The sequence below is a fragment of the Pocillopora verrucosa genome, chromosome 3 (genome assembly GCF_036669915.1).
Source record: "Pocillopora verrucosa isolate sample1 chromosome 3, ASM3666991v2, whole genome shotgun sequence".
NCBI lineage: Eukaryota > Metazoa > Cnidaria > Anthozoa > Scleractinia > Pocilloporidae > Pocillopora > Pocillopora verrucosa.
The window spans coordinates 8,757,735-8,777,325 of NC_089314.1; the positions used below are offsets into that span (position 1 = coordinate 8,757,735).

Sequence of the window (19,591 nt, forward strand, 5' to 3'; positions counted from 1 at the left end):
CCCATCCTATGTCTCAAAATCTTCTGTCGCTTTTGCTCGTATGGGCCCATGATTATTTGCGATATATTTTAGTTGATTGTAACTTATTTCTAATTTGTTCGCTGCAGTCCAACACAATATTTCCTTATGCTGCAGTCCAACACAATATTTCCTTATAAAAAACGTGTTGGGACATCAATCGTGTAATTCGCTCTGCCCCTTCCCCACGTTCCACTGCTTTTGTTTAAAGGGTTGTATTATTACTTGCTTTCTTTAAACCTTTAAAATTGTAAATATGACACTTGTAATCTAACACTACATTTTCTTGTAAAAAGCCTGTTGAGAAATCGATCGTGTTACTCATGCACTCTTTTAAAGAGGTTAAAGGTTAAAGTCTTTAATGGATACTGCACGAGATTCTTCAAAAGAACAGAAAAATATTTCTTTATCCATATTTGAGGGTATTTGAATGAACATTTGTAATTGCAATTGAGTCTGCTTGGTAATACAGGCTTCATTTTTTCACATGTAATGAGAATGATAACTTTTCCTTTTATACTATTTGCGAGATTTTAGTTATCTGTTTGCAAGTAAAATCGACTTTGAGTTGGACACTTAGAGAAAGTGTGTTCTTCTTCAAATGCTCACACAAATCAGCGAAAGAGGGTACTGAACAGATGATTTTTTGTATTTCAATTTAGTTCTATAACTTCCTATGGTTTATCCATGTATTGCAACATTCCAGGGCCATCAAGGGGTGTTTTATCAATTCAGCACTGAGACGGGTCTGATTGATTTGACTCGAGGCGATTTTATATTAATGTCAGATACTGTTACAGCATATTTACCTTCGTGTTCAATTTCAAAAGTCTGAGAAATTTCCTTCGCAGATCAGTCGCTATTCGAGAGAACCCGCCTCTGGCCTCAAAACGGCGTTAATTTCTCTGTTTAGGCAAAGAGAGGTAAGCTATTTCCGCTGAATCTACTCTTAAAAAAAAGGTTGTTTATGTTATGCATTTGGCTTTACTTATAATGCATTTAGCTTTACTTTAACAAAAAAATTGGACCATGAACATTCCACAGGGTAGCTCTTCTTGTCTGCTGTTTACAGGTCAAATTGGAGCTTAGAATGTTGGTTTCCCTCTCTGAAAATGCCTTCTATAAAGAGAGAAACGGACTATATATTTTTTGTTGTATTGTTTGCTGATGTGCCAAATCGATTAGAGGAAGTTATTTCAAGTTTTCTTTTTTTCTTTCTCGACGAAAAACACCAGTATTCAATTGTTTACTGCATTTATTTCAGTTAGATACGCCTAAATCAAAATATCTAAAAACAATGAATGATCAAAATAAATTTGCATATCTCGGATGGCATTTTTTCAGTAATCTTTTACATCTTAAAATATATGTATTTGTTTATTTATCTTCCCTGCAAACTGTCTTGTAAGCGAGTACCTTGAGCAATTGAAAGGATGACATGGTTTTATTTTAGAGGTACGCTCTCGAGTCTTGCTCTTCACAAATTTTGGGATTTAAGCGCCTTCCGTCCTCAATCCACACGCATCAACTTCATTCCCCCTTCATTTGAAGGATCTTGGTCAAATATGACTGAACTTCTTTGGGTTCCTCTTTATGTAACAACCTCTAGTTTCAGCGGTAAGGTTGAAAAAGTTTCCATTTACTGACGAATGCATGTTGCGTTTTTAAATCTAGGTGAGACAGCTCAGAGTCTTTAAAACTTAAGATGAAAAAGCGGTTAAAACGGGCACCATACACCATGATCCTTTCAGCACTAAAGTTGAAACATTCAAGATAAACAGCAATTGGTGACATCTCATTTGTGGGTACATTGATTGCGGCTTTCATGAGATGTTATTGCCATCACAGTAACTCTTTATCGTGTTACATAGCGTTTCATTTCTAATACGGTTTTATCAGAATGGATCATTATGTCCTCAGTTGCAGCCCGGCGCTTCATTTATTATGGGCAAGGAAAAAAAGGAAGCTAATATACACTACAGGCACAATTTCAGGGCAAAGTTATCCAAACGGCAGATAACGCTATCCATCGGATAAATTTCTTAGGTTACGAGTTGTTGTACTTAAGAGTCTTAAGATGACAAAAAGCTGAAACGCCAGCGTTTCTTTGAGGTAAATAGCTGCGTTGGGATGCATTACACAAATCAATCCCGAATTGACTGGAGAGTGCTAACATTTTATTTTCTGATACAAAACGTGTCTGGACATCGATCGTTTTATTCATACTTAAAATAACGCTCTTGTGATAAACAGGAAATCTACAATTTGTGCTGCACGTAACGAGATTCTTCAAAACAACAACAAAAAATGTTTTTTCATAAAAATTTGTAACGGCAAAGGAAAATCATGCGCCATTGGGTATTGCAGGCATCACTTTTTCACATGCAATGAAAATGATCACCTATTTTCTATCTGTGACAAAAAATAGTCTTCCGTTTGCATGGAAAAGTGACTTTAAAACCTACAGGGACCAACCTCAAACACATTAAGAAAGAATTTGCTTTTCTTCACGTGACGAGTACAAATCAGTGAAATAAATCTAGCGCACTTCAGGACATAAGGTCAAAGTAGTATCCGGTAGATCAACAAAAACAAGTGGCATCACTTAAGGTAAGAAAAACAAGGTCCAAAGGTATTTGGATCTCCTATTTTTGGGAAAAAATTATTTTTCTTTGCTATCTCGAGTAGAAAAAAAAGAAGCAGGAATACATTGTAACACTACTGGTGTAGTATTGAAGTTCAGAATTTCACGGCTCTAGTTTGATCTCCAGGTGTGAACTTTTACTTGTAATTTAAATTTCCCCGGCATTGTTTCTGAGCTTTAGATAACAAGGAAGTATAAATTAACAGCTGACAAAGTTTTGATTTCTATAATTCATACATGTTCTTAAATATTTTTTTTTCTGTTGTTTTAAAGAAGTCCATTTCGTGCAGTGCTTATAAGAAGTCCTTCGACCCTTGACCCCTTCAAAAGAATGCGCTTTTCTTGAGATGAATGAAAAACTATTTGTGTTGAGAGAATGACTTTAGAAATAAACACTTCTGTACAGTTTTTTTGCGTCTGAAAATCTTTCCTTCCAGGACTGCTCTTAATCGAAAAAACCTTTCGCCTTCTACTTGGCTTCAATTTTTCTGTTCAGGCAAGGGAAGGGCCACTTCTGCATTCATTTAGCTTCAGGTTGATGAATTACTGCCCAATCCGTTTCAGAAGCCCATGGACTCCCGTAAAGACGAAGTGGGCAATCGACATATGAATTCATTTTTGGAAATACACGTGCACACACATTAGAAACGAAAGAAAGAAAATTTTACCGCAATGAATTGCAGTTAAACTGAAAGGTCACGGCGCTAGTTTTAAATTTTGTCGGGTGGTAAAGACAGCTCGACTAAATTTCTCGAAACTGTCATTGGAGGAAAAAAACCTTCTCGTGTTTACATAGTTCAAAGATTAGGAAGAAATGAATGGATTTAATTTTCATCAGTGACTCATTTATGAGGGAACGAACAAATCAACATTAGTAATTTGAGGCTGGGTTTGCCAAACTGACGCATTTTTGCTGTTAATTTAAACAAGGCCTCAGTAACAGCTCTGATTTGAGCGGAGACGACCAGAAGAATTTAGAATAAAAAGGAAAATAGGAAATTTCCGTTAAAATTGAATAATGGTGATTGAGTTTCTCTACACTGCCGATTTTGCTCCTTTTCATGCATTACAATGGAACAGAGTTCACAAGTAGAAGTTTGTGTGTTACTGGATTGTAGATCAGCAGAACCCATATTTTTTTTTTGTACAAGAAAAGTAATTAGATGAAATAAAAACTCAAAGGACCATAACACTGTCTGAAAGTTCGTTGTTGGGTGTAAAGGAGAATATTTTAGAAGAGAAATATGTTGAAATTGTTTCTGACTTTCAAATTTAATTGTGGCGACATTCACAGTACAAGGGTATGTAATATCATTTAGAGTAATCAGTAATCACCTTCCCTGACCTTTAACGGTTTGGGTACCGCGATATCAAAATAACACCACAGCCGAAGGCTCTCACCAAACCTTTACACTGGGATTCATTGTACATGACCCTAAAATAAGGAACAAAAACATAAGGTACAATCGTCGCTGGTGATGCTTGTAGAATTTCGGAGTTTCCGGAGCGAATTTAAAGCGTTCTACTTCCAGTGGATTCATTCGGTTGGCGTTATCTTGCATAGGATTATGAAGGGGGCAAGGTAGATTAACTAAAACCGAGCAAAATTGACCTAAATCAGCCCAAAAATTCACACGATGCAAAAAAACAACCATTTGAGCGGGGAAAATTTGTCCTTACTCAAAAATAGTTTAGAACTTTTTTTATGGTTGAGAGAGCGACTTGTTATTGCCCTGCAAGTTCTTATATTTTACTCATTGCGCAACGTGAACGTATTTACATACTCACAGATGCTCGCTGTGTGAGCTTGGGCTTCATGTGGTTGGAAGTCAAGGTAGATGAGGAAAAAAAAAACAAACAAACAAACAAACAAAGTTTCTCTCATAACGTTTTCTTCTGAGAACGAAATCTCAAACAGTGTTGAGGTGTTTTTATCTTTTGTTTTATTTCATTATTATTTTTTTACCAAAAATTTAATGGTTCCAGGGGTTCCGCGTTCTGCCGATCCAGACTTTTAGTAACACCCAAAATTTATTTAATGAACCTTTATTTAAGTGAGAAAACTGAGTTTTCTCCTTTAAATAAAGTGAGTTTTGGTTATTCGGTAGTCCCGAGTGTGGTGCGAAATAAAAACAAAACAAAACAAAAACAAACAATTACTCAGTACTAATAAAAGACGTAAAAATTACTGGCACATAGCTGCTTTGTAACAACGTAGTTGGAATGAAAAGGGAAAAATATGATATGCAGAGCCTATAAACTTACAAGCTTACTAATCCATACAGAACTTAAGAAATTAGATAAAATTGTCATTATAGAGAACAAACCCGAAAAAAAAAAGCCGGCAGATCGGTCTCGTGTGCTTTCCTGCAAGTTCCTTTTCACAAAGATTATCTCTTCATATAAGTTGTGTAGATTTAGTAAACAAATTTATCATCTCCGTAATTGAGAGCTTTCTTTAATGTGCGGGACAGATGAAAACACTGCACATCTGCTTCATCAATGCCATCTTATCTTTGATTGATTTGTTTCCTTCATCTTCTCGAGAGCGCACGCCTTTGAAAAGTTGAAACTGAAGTTCTCAAAGGTCTCACAGTGAGTTTCACAAGAAAAACAAGTCCCAGTGCACCATTTGGTCAAAGGTGATTGTAGGAGACTTCTAATTTCTTCCTTATAACTATTATTATTGTCAAAACCTATGGTTTCCTGTTGGAATTAAAAAGACACTTAGAGAAGGAAAGGGTTGTTCTTGGACTTTTGACTAGCATATCAGTGAAAATAAACTACTGGGATGCTAGACGTGAGGTCGAAATGAAATCTGATAGAATGACACAAACAAAAATGAATAACATTACTTAGCGTAAGATGGACAATTAGCAGCAGGATGCATTTGTGTTCCTTAGATGTTATAAGCTACTTCTCAGGTCAATTTGCATTTGATTATTTACAGTTTCCTGTTTGTCTGGGGGTTTAATGCGTTACGGAAGTCGTCAATGAATGCTGCACGAAACAAGCTTCTATAAAGCAAAAAACAATTTCTATCATAAACAACGGTATGATTAAGGGAAATAACCTAAAGCAAAATGTATGAATTTGCAAGAAAACTTGTCATTGAGTATCTTCTGGTTGTAAATAAAAGGTTTCTGATAATGCGCAATTTTTAAAGCATTGAAAAGAACTAGAGGTTAGTGTTGCAGCTGATTTGCTTCACGTGCAAAACAGAAAACCTGCCACATCCCACATATTTAGGAGTACCCTGCTCCACAAGAGATTCAAGAATATATTGCGTAATTGACATTCACACAATAATTTAATGGTATCAAATAATAATATTAACAATGATAACAATAGTTATAAAATAACAATTTAAAGTGGCTAGCTCGAAAGCCTCATGATTCCCCTCTTCTCTGGGTTTCAACAATGATTATGCCCTCTTTTAAAAGAATAACATTACCCTGTAGCTTCATGATGCAGCGATCACTCCTATTAAGATATATTTCTGCAAGAAAAAAAAATTGTTTTTAATAGCGTGCAATCCTGAAATGATTGTGAGATGTTCATCGTCTTCGGCTATCTTCCATAGTGTCACGGCAAGAAGTAGACACATAATGCGCTGGTGGCTCTAAGCCAGAAATCACAAAAGGAGTGAACTCAATTGTGCATCGAGTGCGAATATCGAACTACTAAGATACTCCAAAACATACAGTTAGTGGCGCAAGAAACATGGGTCAAAGTGGGTGAAGAATTGGAATTTTACTGTTGCACTCACCCACTCATCTCGACAACATATGAGGCTTGGCCTCTTGTAGGATCCTATAGGAGGCAGCATAGCCAGAAAAAATTCAGTGTAAGAAATATACGAAGCCGCAGGATATGGTGTCGAAATGAAATTTAAATGAACATTAACAACAGATTAGTACTGGACCAAACTTTTCGGGACGACTTTCACGCCATATCACACCAACTGGTTAAACATTGTCAGGATGTATTTTTGCGTGCTTACCATTGTTCTGCACCTCTTGCAATTAAACCAGTGGACCCAATTATACACTGGGAGGTACATTTGTTCCTGAAAAAATTTTGTGATGAAATTAAAAACTCTGAACGCAGACAGTCTGAGACATCTTTATTTTTCGTATAATATATGGTATATCTCCCATAACTCAAGTTCCACACAATAATTTCTGGTATACTAAGAACTCTTTACACTCACGAAAAACTGTTCGTTTTTGCAGATACTAACTCAGCAACTCCTGCTTTTCTTGGAAATCTGTGGTGGACTTTCCTTGGATAATTCACAGTCTTCTAGCTTCAAGGCAACTGATTTTATACATTTCCGCTTGGTAGAAAGGTGAAAATACATAGGAAAGAGTTAAAAAATAAATAATTGTAAAAGAGTAGTAAGAAAGTCAAATTACCAATGTCATGTGTGCAGTACGATGTATTAATTTGTGATTCTCGACAAAACCTTGCATAACTCTCATTTATTTCAGATGAAGACCCTCTTACTGCTTGTTACTGCCATTGTTACCGCCTTTGTGGTTCATATCAATGATGTCAGTGGATGTGGAGGTTGTAGCCCTGGCTCGTGTGAGTTCTGAATTGGCTCGTGATTTGTTTATAGGTTAACAGCTCAGTTACTAGTGTGTATTTAGCAACTTAATTCAGCAGAACGGTTGAATAATGTTTGCAACACGCTCCACGCTGTAAACCGTTGTAATACCATAATAATCCACGGTAGACCTATTGTCTGATATGTTTTAAATAAGCTGGAAGTTAGAATATAGGGCTTTTGATATGTTTCGATTTCTCTCCCAAATACTAACTTCGTAGAGACACTTGTGAATGAGAGATCAAAGTCAGAAACTCATAGATTTATAGAAACATCAGTAATCATAAATAAATTTCTTTTACATCAAGAAAAGGCCTTTCGCTAGAGTCGCCGTTATCTTTTTCCTTGCCTTCACCGACGTAAACGCTTTTCAAAGCATTTGGACAGATAAACACAGATGAGTTTAGTTGGATCTCATTTCCTTATTTTAGCACCTCAATGGAGTGAGTGGGGTCCCTGTTGGAAAGATGGCTTCAAATATCAGTATCGCAACAAGGGAGATGAATGGGATTTGCGAAACAAAGATTGTGACGAATGCGCAGACTCTGAGGACCATTGTGACCATCTCTGTAAAAACACTGAAGGATCCTACATTTGCAGTTGCAGGGAAGGATATCAGGCAGATGGAGGCAGCTGTGTTAGTATGTATCTCATGAATTAAAGTTTGCGGCCTCGGCTTCATAAGCTTGACTAATGTTTATGGTAAGCATAATTGCTCCGGTGATCATAGAGATGCACACGCTCTGATTGGTCGAGGAGAGCGTCATGTCTCGCTGTTCGCTATAATCATTTCAAGCGAGGTGATTATAACAAAAGTGTCGTCGGCATGTTTTCTGCTCTCATAAACACCCTTAAAGGAGCCAATCAGAATCCTAACTGTTCAATTAATCTGATTGGTTGAAAAAGACCAAAGCTGTCAAAAATGTTAAACCATCAAAGTAGGGAATGAATGAATGAACTTTATCTAAATGTCAGAGTATTTAGCTATATATTAGCTAACTGTGGACACTAAAAGAAAATTCCAAATAAAAAATTAAAACAGGGATGCTACGAGCATTAAAAATCTATTTTAAAGTTACAATCACTTCAAAAACAGGGAAGACCCATGATAAAAATCTGAGAAAATCTGCATTATTTATTATTTTAATATCGCTTAGGCCCGGTTCATACGTCGCACTTCTGCCGTGTCGAATTCAATTCAATTAAGTGCGGCAGAAATGCGACAGCTGATTCATACGTCGAATTTCTACCGAATTTAATTCTTTGAATTGATACTGCGGTGCAGGTCCGTCAGCGGAAAAATGTTACATTGGTTACGTAACTAGACGTAACTATCTAATATGGCGGACGAAGATACTAAACGGAGGCTCTTTATTTTTCAAAAAGTTTTCGAAGGAAGGCGAAGGAGGAGGCTGACACTGCAACAGTATATGCTGCATCGTCTTCAGGAAAAGCATAGACTAATAATTCAACTTTTGCTGTTGATTGTTCTCATTTTGTCTCATCAAAATGCAACACAAGTTTATCGATCCTGTCGGCGACGTGACAATCTCGCCATTGCGCTTTTCTGCCTCGTCTCTTTTTATTCGGCGGGGCCAAATTTTCATTGTCAGACAAAGAAAAAGAGCTTTCTTCTTCTGAATCTGAAGTCTCTTCCCTTCGTGACGCCATCTTTTTATAGCTAGCCTCAGTCTACGCATGCTCAATACATTAACATAATGTATGAATTAAATTCGACACGGCAGAAATTCGACGTTTGAATCGGTGTCGCATTTCTGTCGGATAATGCGACAAGACTAGTCGAACGTGCGGCAGAAATGCGGCAGCCGATTCAGACGTCGAATTTCTGCCGAATTTAATTCGTTGAATTGAATTCGACACGGCAGAAATGCGACGTATGAACCGGGCCTTAGTTCCATGAAAAATTGATATTTGAAATATTCACCAATCTATAGTTATTTAGCTAAAAAAAAGTGATAAATTCCATTGCAAACGTGGTTAGTTTATAGATAAGTTACAATTAGAGCACGTGCACTCAATAAAATAAGTCAATTCTTTCTTTCTGATGTTCCATCTAAAATTGTCCAGCGAGGGTCGCTATCAATCACTTGAGGATAGTCTGGACCAAAGGTATGGGTCCAGGTAGCTAATAGTCAAGAGTCTGTTTTTCATGTCTTACTGTTAAGTAACGAGGTATATCAAAATCTGAATTTCTTACGGAGTATCTTTTGTTTGCAAAATTGAAAAGTTCACCTACGTAGTCAGGGGCCAAACCATTTATAACCTTTTACATTAATTTAAAATTACAATCTGCAATAGTTTACAAATTGAAACAGTTCAGCGGGTCGAATTCAACATTTTTTTTTTAGTCTTAATACGGAATCTGAAAGTGAACTGTTTAGTGAAATCCGGTCGAATTGTGGCTCATAAAATCACGCAAGTTTTTGTACATCGGCAATTATAAAACAAAATTCTCAAGGCGTATGTTTTATGAATTCACAGGAGCATGTAGATTGCTCGAGGTGAGAACGCCGTAAGACTTGGCTGGTTCTTCTGTTGCTACGTGCCGGCTCGCGTGTTCCGAAATTTCACCTTCAATTAACGAAAAAAATCGAGAGAGAAGTCCGGGAAATGGTCAGACACTATAAAAATTGGCAAATGGCTCGTGTACCCTGTACCCTGAAAGAACACGCTCAAATGACAGAGCGCGTTATATCCGAACTTTATTGAAAGAAATTTTGAGTGCTGGCTGCGCCTTGTAGTTCACAACTTTTCTCTTATTCTCCCAACATTTCGCGTGGTTTATTATGCCGTTAAACCGATAGAAAGTGCGGTTTATTACTGAAATATATTTCCAGCATAGTTTTAAGAGCGCTGTGATTTCTTATAATTCTCTCTTTGTTTGAACTAGGTTTCTCTAGCTCTTATTTCTTTTAAGAGCTTTCTAAGGCTATTGATGTCAAGTCCTTTGTTTTTGTACCAAATTTCTCCTTTGGAAACCACATTAGGTTAATGGTAAAAGGACGCAGCGCATTTTTATCGAACATAGGCTCTGGTTAGCAGTATTGGTAAATTCGGTAGGTTTCTACAGGAAAATTTTTCGTCTTCAAATCCCGATGTGAGTGCGTGTCAGCTCAGTACTGCATAAGCTAATATAGCGATCCATGTACGCTATTGCTCTTTATACCTTATGCCACATTTACCTCTCTTAATTAGTCAAAATAGTTAAACGTACCTGAGTTATAACCATGAGATGCACTCGCTTCATTCATGGCCCCCAAGTCTTTGACGGTGGCTATCGGTTGGACTCTCAAATGCACTACTTTCATTTTAGAACTCAATTGTCCTTCTCGGTCGGCTCCAGACCATGGAAGCGTACTTAGATGTGTCAGAGATTACAATGGCTACTGCGAAATGACATGTGAAACGGGTTATGAATTACTTGGAGAGGCGCGCAGCCAGTGCGTGATGAGTGGGTCCAGGGTTCGTTGGAGTAATAAGATACCAGAATGCAAAGGTAAAAAAATACGTTCGTTGAGGTGATAGAAGTCTTTTAAAATTATAGTTGTCTAAAGCTAGAGTTTAAAAGTTTACTAATAAAAAATGACCTGCATTCTGTCTTTGACAGCCTCATAACAATGAATTTTTCCATCCACGCATTTCACATTCGATGTTTCTCCATTGGACAATTTTTCGAGTAATTTCGTTCAGAGCATCTAGCCTAACACTAACACTAACCTAACACTAACACTACTTATAATCGCGATTTCTCATTGATATGGAAAGCCCATAATATTAACTTCAAGTTGTGGGCTTCATAACAGGCCATCTATCGATGAAACCTATTTTTAAGAGCTGAACCACGAAGAAAATTTTTAACACGATTGTCAGTCAAGGTTATATTTTTCTGGTGTCACTCATCTTTCTCACGACAGCAAAAAGCTGCCCAAAATTGGCCATAAAAAATGGCGCTTTTAAAAGTGATCGATGCAGGGTGAGTCCCACTCACGGTCAAGAATGTGACATCACTTGCAAGAATGGCTACACATATAAAGGAAAACCTAGCAGCTCTACATGTAATGATGGATCTTGGACCAATAGATTTATAGTGTGCCAGGGTAAGTACAACATAAGCAGGTTGTGAGTGACACTGTTATTTTTTATATAAATAATTAACTTCTTTATCATGAGAGTAAAGCGTGTGTAGTTGAGCTGATTTTTAGCACATATCTACTGCATGTGATCATAATTCAAGCGTAGCCCTTAAGTTATTAAAGTCTGGCCGTACCTGCCAGAAAATGAGGCGCATCTGCGTCATAACGGAAACCAAATGAAATGTGTCATTTGACCAATAGGCATGGACATTTCATGGCACAAACCGAATCAAACAAATGGTTCTTGCAAAGGAGTCAGCAAGACATAAAAGACAGCTTACCGTAAAAGCCCATGTTGTCAGTTTACTCTATTTTCACATTTTCTAGATTGGATAGCGTTCAATTACGGATAATCCTTAAGTTTAAAGTGACCTTAAGAGTTAAATGTTTGATCCTTCAACAGATACAAAACCTCCTCAATTTGATGTAAGTTGCCCCGTGCATGTTACGGTAGTCGCTCGAGGAGGGAAGAACTCAGCCTCGGTAAGGTGGGGAAGGATCACCGCAAGGGACAACTCAGGGAATGTGAAAGTGACACCCAAAAACATTAAACAGCCGCAAATTATGGTGGAAGGGAGACACACCATTCCTTATATGGCAGAAGACGCGGAAAAAAATAGGCAATTTTGCGACGTAAATATAAATGTTATAGGTGAGTTGCTAAACGATAATTTAAAAAGATGGTTTATTCGTAAACTGTTTTGTTGGGTTGATGTGCTCAGTGGGGTGTGTATGTGTTTATGAAATAGTAATAATAATAATAATAATTACATTGATAGCGGTATATTCACAGTGTCTCCACCAAATAACCATGGCTCTTCACCTGCAAACTACCCAACTATCCTACATCCTTATTGCACAAAAATGTACATGTAGTAATAATAATTAACAAAATAAAATAAGAAATGTAAAATGAATTTAAAAAAATTCCTTAATACTTAATGTCATACCAATGTAATATTTATAGAATTAGAAACTGCTTCTCAAGTGTTTCCGAATACTCTAGCAAAACATAGTACAGTCACCTGTGTTCCTCAAAGCTGCTAGGAGTTTGGCGTATGCTATAAAGATCACTACTTTTGAGGAACGGGCGCGGAAGAAGATCTTAAATCATAGCAACTAACACCAAGCGAAGCGATGGTGCTAAATACTGTGGAAATAGGCTATCCGCTGAGGCTCTATGTATAAGTTTTAATAGGCTTAAAAAAGGCAAATGCGAGTTGCATTTTACTTTTTGTATTTGTTTGATTAGTTTCATGTTTTTTAAGTGAGCCACAAAAAGATCGAGACTTACCAATCAATATTTACTAGTGATATCAGTGGTATAAATACTCGAAGGTATGCTTAAATGCTAGACAATCAAAAAATGTTTCAGTCCGATCTAAAAAATTATCAAATATGTCATCGTTATTACATTATTATATCATTATTGTTAGTTTTCTTAACATCTTGATCATTATCATTATAAATTTTAAATTATTATTGTTATCATCATAATCACTGTTATTTTCATTATTAATGCAGTATCCTTTTTTCTGTAGAGGAAATTGGAGAACCCGAAAAAAAGCCAACCAAGGGAGTAAGAATGCGAAACAACGAAAAATTCAATTAAAATGTAACATCAGCTCTTGCTACTGCGATAAGACGCACGGCCGCCAAACGCTTTTATTCTTATTTGCTATCAATGCTAATTTACAGGTTCGCTTTTTATTGTTCATAGTCTTAAGATGTCCTCCATTATATCCGCCACTAAATGGGAAGCTTGTGAATCCTAAATGTGGAAATCTTTACGAAAGTAAATGCTATGTTATGTGCGATCAGGGATTTACCCTTAAAGGCGAAAAGGTCAGAAAATGTGAAAGAAATGGAAATAATATGTACTGGACTGGTAACCCAAAGTGCGAAGGTAAGACTCGCTCGAATTCATCCAGCTATTTTTTTTCAATCAAAGCAAACTCCATTCACATGGAAGGTCAGATAATTTTGACTGGATCAATTTTTATCCTATTTATTTTTTAATCTTAATGAAATGGGCCAAGAAATTAACTCCTCGCATGACATCCTTGCTTGCCCCTTTCTGTCGGAGATTGTTCGCTTTTACCAGCATGGAGCTACTTAGTGTGTTAATACCCCTCCTGACAGGGATGCTGGGCCACTGAATTATATTAAGCTCCCGGAATTCATCCATTTTATGAATATAAGTGACTAGGAAAATTTTAAGTGTTACGGACTAGTAACTAGTCATCCGTAAGCGTGAACTAAACATATCCCTCATGTGTATCCCAACTTTAAAATGATGCCATACCGCTCAAATACAGAAGTAATGAGCTATCATCAATTTGGCAGTGATCATAAATTCCTCACAGTTTCTTTCCTATAGAGCTAACAATTTTTTGCAAGCTTTCAATGTTCTTAGAAGTAGTATATTGTTTTCGGAAAATAATTATCATATCATTATATAAGAGATGCAATGATGTGAAGATAACGCCTTAATTCAGCCTGAATATTCACATCCACCTTACAGCACTGCAGCTTCTATGGATTATAAGATGTCAGTTTGTTCCTAAACTAATGTACCCGGTCATGATGTTTTGACAGTAGATCCTCTAAAACGTTTTTTTCCCCTACTTTATTTTCACTTATTGGTAGTTAATACATGTTTATCCTTCCCTGCTCCTGCAAACGCGACACTGGCTGGATATGGCTGCGATGGCCGCGTCGCAAACTACAGCACTACCTGCCTCGTCAGTTGCAATATCGGTTTTACAGCATTGCAAGGGTCAAGTAGACGAAAATGTCTGGCGAATGGAAATTGGAGTGGGTCACAACTTTCCTGCTCAGGTATTTTTGCGTATTAACCTCTCTGTCATCGCATTGTCCTTAATGCTGAAAGATTTGTCTTTATTGCACCTAGCAATCGTTTCCCAGTTTCAAGTTCAAACTTTTCTCTAATTCTGAAGATACGATTGGCACAGAGAAGATCCTTTTTTGACACGGTTTTATACTTAACAAATAGAGAAGTCTTGACTGCGCTCTGTTCTGTTATAAAGCACGAAGGAAGCGGCTTGAGCACGGAAAAAGTGTAGGGTGAAACACGAGACGTAGTCAAGTGCTTCTCCCCTCTTCTTGAGTTCTTTTTCACATTATAATAACTGAAATTAAGGCGCCTGGCATTTTTACTAACCTTTGTTTAGGACTTCTGTCGCTACTTGCCGGTTCGTTTGTTCCGAAATTTCACTTTCAATTCACGAAAAAAAAAGGGTTAGAGAGAAGTCCCCGAAAAGGTCGGAGATAATTCAATTTGTCAGATGGCGTGACAGCTTTAGCTCAGCTCTATGCTCCATACTCTCCTAGAGCACGCTCTTTCAACCAATGAGAGCACGCGTTATATCCGAACTTATTAAAATTAAGAATTGGTTCATACTTGGCGTACGTATATCGCGTTATGGATGCATGCGGGAAGTTTGGAGGGTACGATAGAAAAGTAAGAGTTGCTCGAGGTGCGACCGAGAGCAACTTTAGTTCTTCGAGTGCTCTTCAAAATTAAAAAAAAACTCTTGGGACACAAAAATTTATAGAAAATATATACCGTTGTAAAGAATTACCCCTTACTTCGCAAGGCCACCCTTAAAGTCAATAAGATCGTTTTTTTTCCCAGCCATAATTCGCATCGCGTTTGGAAATGAAGTATAGTTGACTTCAGAGCTAATTTCGTCGCTTAAAAGAGCTAAATTCTCATTGTTGTTTGGCGTTCTTTAAATTTACTTAATTTGTGGCATTTTTCGGCTTAAAAGTTAGCGGGTATTTGGCGGTACAATCAGGAAACATTGCAAGGTCTCTGTCATTGAAACCTATAGACGTGGCAGAGTTGCAATAAAATAAAAATACGATTTAAAATGATCGAACATTTCTACGACTTTTCGGTATGCTTTTTTTTTTTTTAGCTGTTAGCTGTCCCAAGTTGAGCATCAACCTCGGGGCCTTGACGGTTGAGCCAAACAACTGCACGAATGGAAACGTTTCTTATGCGACTGTTTGTCGTTTCACTTGCAAAGAAGGGTACCAGCTGGTCGGGCCTGGACTTAAAACTTGTACGCAGTCCGGAACAATGCATCCAGTACAGAATCCTTCTTGTAAAGGTCTGAATTAACTAAATTTTTTTTCTATCGTATTTTGTTTATGCTATTACAACTTCCAAAGCTAAACCGTAATTTCTTGGGAACTGTGAAGATTAAACGACAGCTTGAGTTTCGACTAAGCTTAGTCACCAAGCCTCCAAGATACGGAGCGAACCCTCCCTCTTGCAAATTAGTATTTTGAAGTATTTCTGAACTAACATGTGAAAAGGAGACAAGGACAATTTTAATCGACATTAACCCAGGCTTAGGTTTGCAAGGTTATCAGTATAAGTATTTAGAGCTGTTCAATTTACTGTTTTGCAGACGTAGCTCCACCGAAGTTTTTGTCTTGCCCGAGGATGATAGAAGCAACGGCTGCAAAAGAAGAACTTACGGCAAAAGTCGAGTGGGCACGACCAAACGTAATAGATAATTCTGGAATACCACCAAATATCACGATGAAAGGCAAAAAATCAGGATATTTCTTCAATGAAGGCGAACACAGCGTAATTTACACTGCAGCTGATAACATGGGGAACTTTGCATCTTGCTTTGTTAGGATATTTGTTTCAGGTAGTTAGTTTGAATTTTTAAAAGTTTTTTTTTAGTCATTTTTTCTACAACAGAAGACGTTGGAAATCACCCAAATCATTAGCGGTTTATTTGAGGCAAGTATCAAGAATTTTTATGTCGAAGTGATTTCAAGCCATGCAATATGAGGGGGAGGGGTCGAACAAACACGGTAACTGGCTCATGAAGTTAATTTTAGTTATCTATATCGTTCTAGTGATCCGCTGTTGGCCAAAGGTATTTGCTCCACCTGGTGGTAAAATGATCTGTAGCAATTCCAACATTTATGGCTCCAAATGCGTTTTTTCTTGTCACCACGGCTACAGATTAGAAGGTTCTCTTTACAGAGTCTGCGAGAAGAACGGAACGAAGGGTTACTGGACTGGAAACGAAACAAAGTGTAAATGTAAGAGTATATACGACTCAAATAATCATATTTCATTTCAATTTACTTCCCAGCAAAACTACCCCTACGCAAACTTCCAGAATATACGTCAGTGATGAGACTATTTTGAAAGGGTGTGGCTCACTGTCTAATGGAGGTATCTCTTCATGTACCAGAGAACAGATCAGATCATGCTCATAATTATGACATCTTTTTGTTTTCAGTATAACATACGAGAACGTGATTTGAAGAGATATTGACTGGAACGCCTAAAAATTTCTATTAAGGGTAATTTCCTTGGCAAATTATTTTTGATCGTGCAAAATATCCCCTTCTTTTAGCCGAACCAACCTTGTAATAAACGCTTGATCTAGGATTCTCCATTTAAATGATTATCCTTGATTCTCGTCGCAAATTCGTCAATTTTGTTTTGTTAGCAATTACGTCGTAAGCTTTAACACGTGGATGTATATAGATGCTGTTAGCGGCCTTCTTTCAAAGGCTCTAGTTTCAGCGTTACAGATATAGAAAAAGTGTTTTTTGGTAAATTAAGTTAAAGTCACCCTTGGCTATAAAGAATACAAGCGGGAAGCGATTTGTAAGTATAGACTGTTTCTACCCCTACTCTGAAGTACAAGTTCGAACTTAGAGCCTTTGTTCTGTAAAGTCGCGTTTTTACAAGTCAATTATGTGGCTCCACGTGGCAGCGCCCAGTTTTTCAAAAAGTCTCATTTTGCTTTTTGCAGATTTTTTTCTCCTGGAAGTTTATGGCCTTGAGGATTTTATCGTTTATATTATTGCTATCGCTTTAGAAAAATCAGAGGTGCATGGATTCTCTCGTTGTTATTGATTTCCTATGTCCCTATGGATCTGCTAGAAACGTTTGTTACGCCGCAATTATAATCGGAATGTTCACCATTATCGATTCGTCATCTTGTAATCTGTTGTCATTTAGTAATTAGTTGATTCACTGCATTATATTTCAGTTTGCGTTCAATTATCGTCAATAAATCATCGTTAATCACAGATGGTTTTTTCGTGATCTATGGCCTTATTCGATCAGTAGGCATTTCCCGCACGCAAAGCTCAAGGCGATAAGTCGCCGCGAACCTGGCGTTACAGCCTATTACAATATCTTTCGGTAAATTTCGTTGTCTCTCTTATACAATTTCGTGGCTCAAATGATACAGTCAACTGAGAAATTTGCTACTTACTAGGTATTAGATACATGTAATTATGTCAGCTTAGACACCTCGTGATCCAGCTTTAACAGGTATTGCTTGAATCAGTCAGTGATCTGCTAGGAAAAGAATCTTCAAGATTGAATATCAAATAAGTTATGTCCTATAAGTTAAAAGAAACTGATATAGAGTAAGCTGGAAAAATAATACAAACCCATCCCTTACCTTACAATAGACCTTTTACTATTTATTGATAAACGGTAAGGTGATTGTCTGTTCCCTACGGGAGAAAAAACGCATGAACAGCAGTTAACTTTTTATCACCTGAAACAAATAGACTCCATATTGCTGGGTCTGTACAACAATTAGCTGTGCCTCGTGTGCCATCTCACCTCATATTGATATCATCTGTGTTAACTATTGATTAAACTTATTTTTTTATTAAGCTCTCATTACTGTTTAAATATGGCTGGAAAGCGTCCCTTTCGTCGTCTACACGCAGAATGTATCATAATGAACCAGTTACTACTATTTTTCTACAGCACAGGTTTTACGGTTTTCCTTTCTCTTCGCAGTGGCCAAATGCCCACACATTGAGTTACCCCCTAAAACATTACAGTCCGGTTGCGGTGGTGGAAAAGTGCAAAATATATTTGGAGACAAGTGCTTCCTCTATTGCCGACGGGGTTTCTATAAGGAGAGTGGGTCATCTGAAAGAATCTGTCAAGCGAATGGAACTTGGTCTGGAGAGCCAATGCATTGTCGAGGTAATTGCCAAGTTTTTTTTTTAATAAATAAGGAATAGTTTGATCACAAGGGCGCGTCTCACGAGCAAAATAAAATTGGAAAACTGCTATGTAGCCTGGCTTTAGTGTAACTAATGCTTTTGATTAAATGTCTCTAACAGTTATGGTGATACAGTAATTCAGAACTCATCACTGAGGATCAAATGTTGGGTTCTTAGGAAACTTCTCAACGTCTCTAAGACATCCGAGGTCGCCTTCCAAGTGCAAAAAAGCCATTATTACTGGCGAGATTTATTTTGAATTTCTAATTACCGAAGCACGATTTTTGTTTCAAGAATAAAGCCATGTTTACATCTATAGGCGTAAAAAAAGAAGGTTTCAGCAAAAACTAAGGGAGGGGGGAGAGGGGGTCAATAAGGCAAAAGTATGTTTCAGATGATGTCACGGCAATCCAATAACTCATCCATAGTCATAACACACCTTACAGAATACCTCATTAGCAATCTATATTTATCGATACAATACAATACAATACAATCTATTTTACGTCGGTAACGTAGGGGTGGTTACCTTATCCCCCGAGCCTAATGGCTCATGTTGAAAACATAATTTTAAGGGTTTGATAATTCGATTGATTGAAATCTGAGCAGTTCCTTCTCCTCCTCACCCTCGTCCCAAACCATTGTGGTGGGGTGTCTCTGTTGGGACAGAGGCAAGAGGATAATTATGCTTTCGTTTCCTGATACTTTCATGCTTTTTGCAGGATAGAATAACCAGCCACCAATAATTACACATTTAATTATTTTGGCTAATTATAAAAGCTTTACGCTTTTTTTTTTGTCATTATTCCAGAAGTGAAATGTCCACCATTACATCCTCCCGCCCACGGTTACGTGGAGCCTAATGATTGCACTTTCTCTCCAAAGTATGGAGCTTCGTGTTACTTTTCCTGTAAAAAAGGTTTTCGGCCGATCGGAACACTCCTAAGATTTTGCCTCAGCAACGGCATATGGTCTTCAAACTCTAGCATTGTTTGTAAAGGTAAGTGAAATAAAGCGCAGTGGGTGTTGGGCAAAATCAACTTGTAGCTTTATGTAACGTTTAGCGAACAAAAGTTATTTTTAAAGTAAACTTTTAAACTTATTTGATATAACATTTCATCA

General features: G+C 37.3%; 1 protein-coding gene across 2 annotated transcripts in view; it reads left to right on the forward strand.

Annotated features, from left to right (window-relative positions):
- The window catches only part of LOC131786794 (uncharacterized), a 43,710-nt gene that overhangs the window by 2,110 nt on the left and 22,009 nt on the right, over positions 1–19,591 (forward strand). Inside the window, exons 2-15 of one of the 2 annotated variants that reach the window (XM_066163721.1) lie at positions 870–941; positions 6,898–7,013; positions 7,156–7,252; positions 7,706–7,915; positions 10,609–10,791; positions 11,210–11,392; positions 11,832–12,080; positions 13,149–13,334; positions 14,078–14,269; positions 15,373–15,567; positions 15,871–16,119; positions 16,334–16,522; positions 18,258–18,449; positions 19,281–19,469. In XM_066163721.1, coding sequence (XP_066019818.1) covers positions 7,156–7,252; positions 7,706–7,915; positions 10,609–10,791; positions 11,210–11,392; positions 11,832–12,080; positions 13,149–13,334; positions 14,078–14,269; positions 15,373–15,567; positions 15,871–16,119; positions 16,334–16,522; positions 18,258–18,449; positions 19,281–19,469 — 2,314 coding nt within the window. In that variant the 5' untranslated portion in view covers positions 870–941; positions 6,898–7,013. Of the gene's footprint in view, positions 1–869; positions 942–6,897; positions 7,014–7,155; positions 7,253–7,705; positions 7,916–10,608; positions 10,792–11,209; positions 11,393–11,831; positions 12,081–13,148; positions 13,335–14,077; positions 14,270–15,372; positions 15,568–15,870; positions 16,120–16,333; positions 16,523–18,257; positions 18,450–19,280; positions 19,470–19,591 lie in introns of those variants that run through there. The other variant, XM_066163722.1, reaches the window with a different exon arrangement.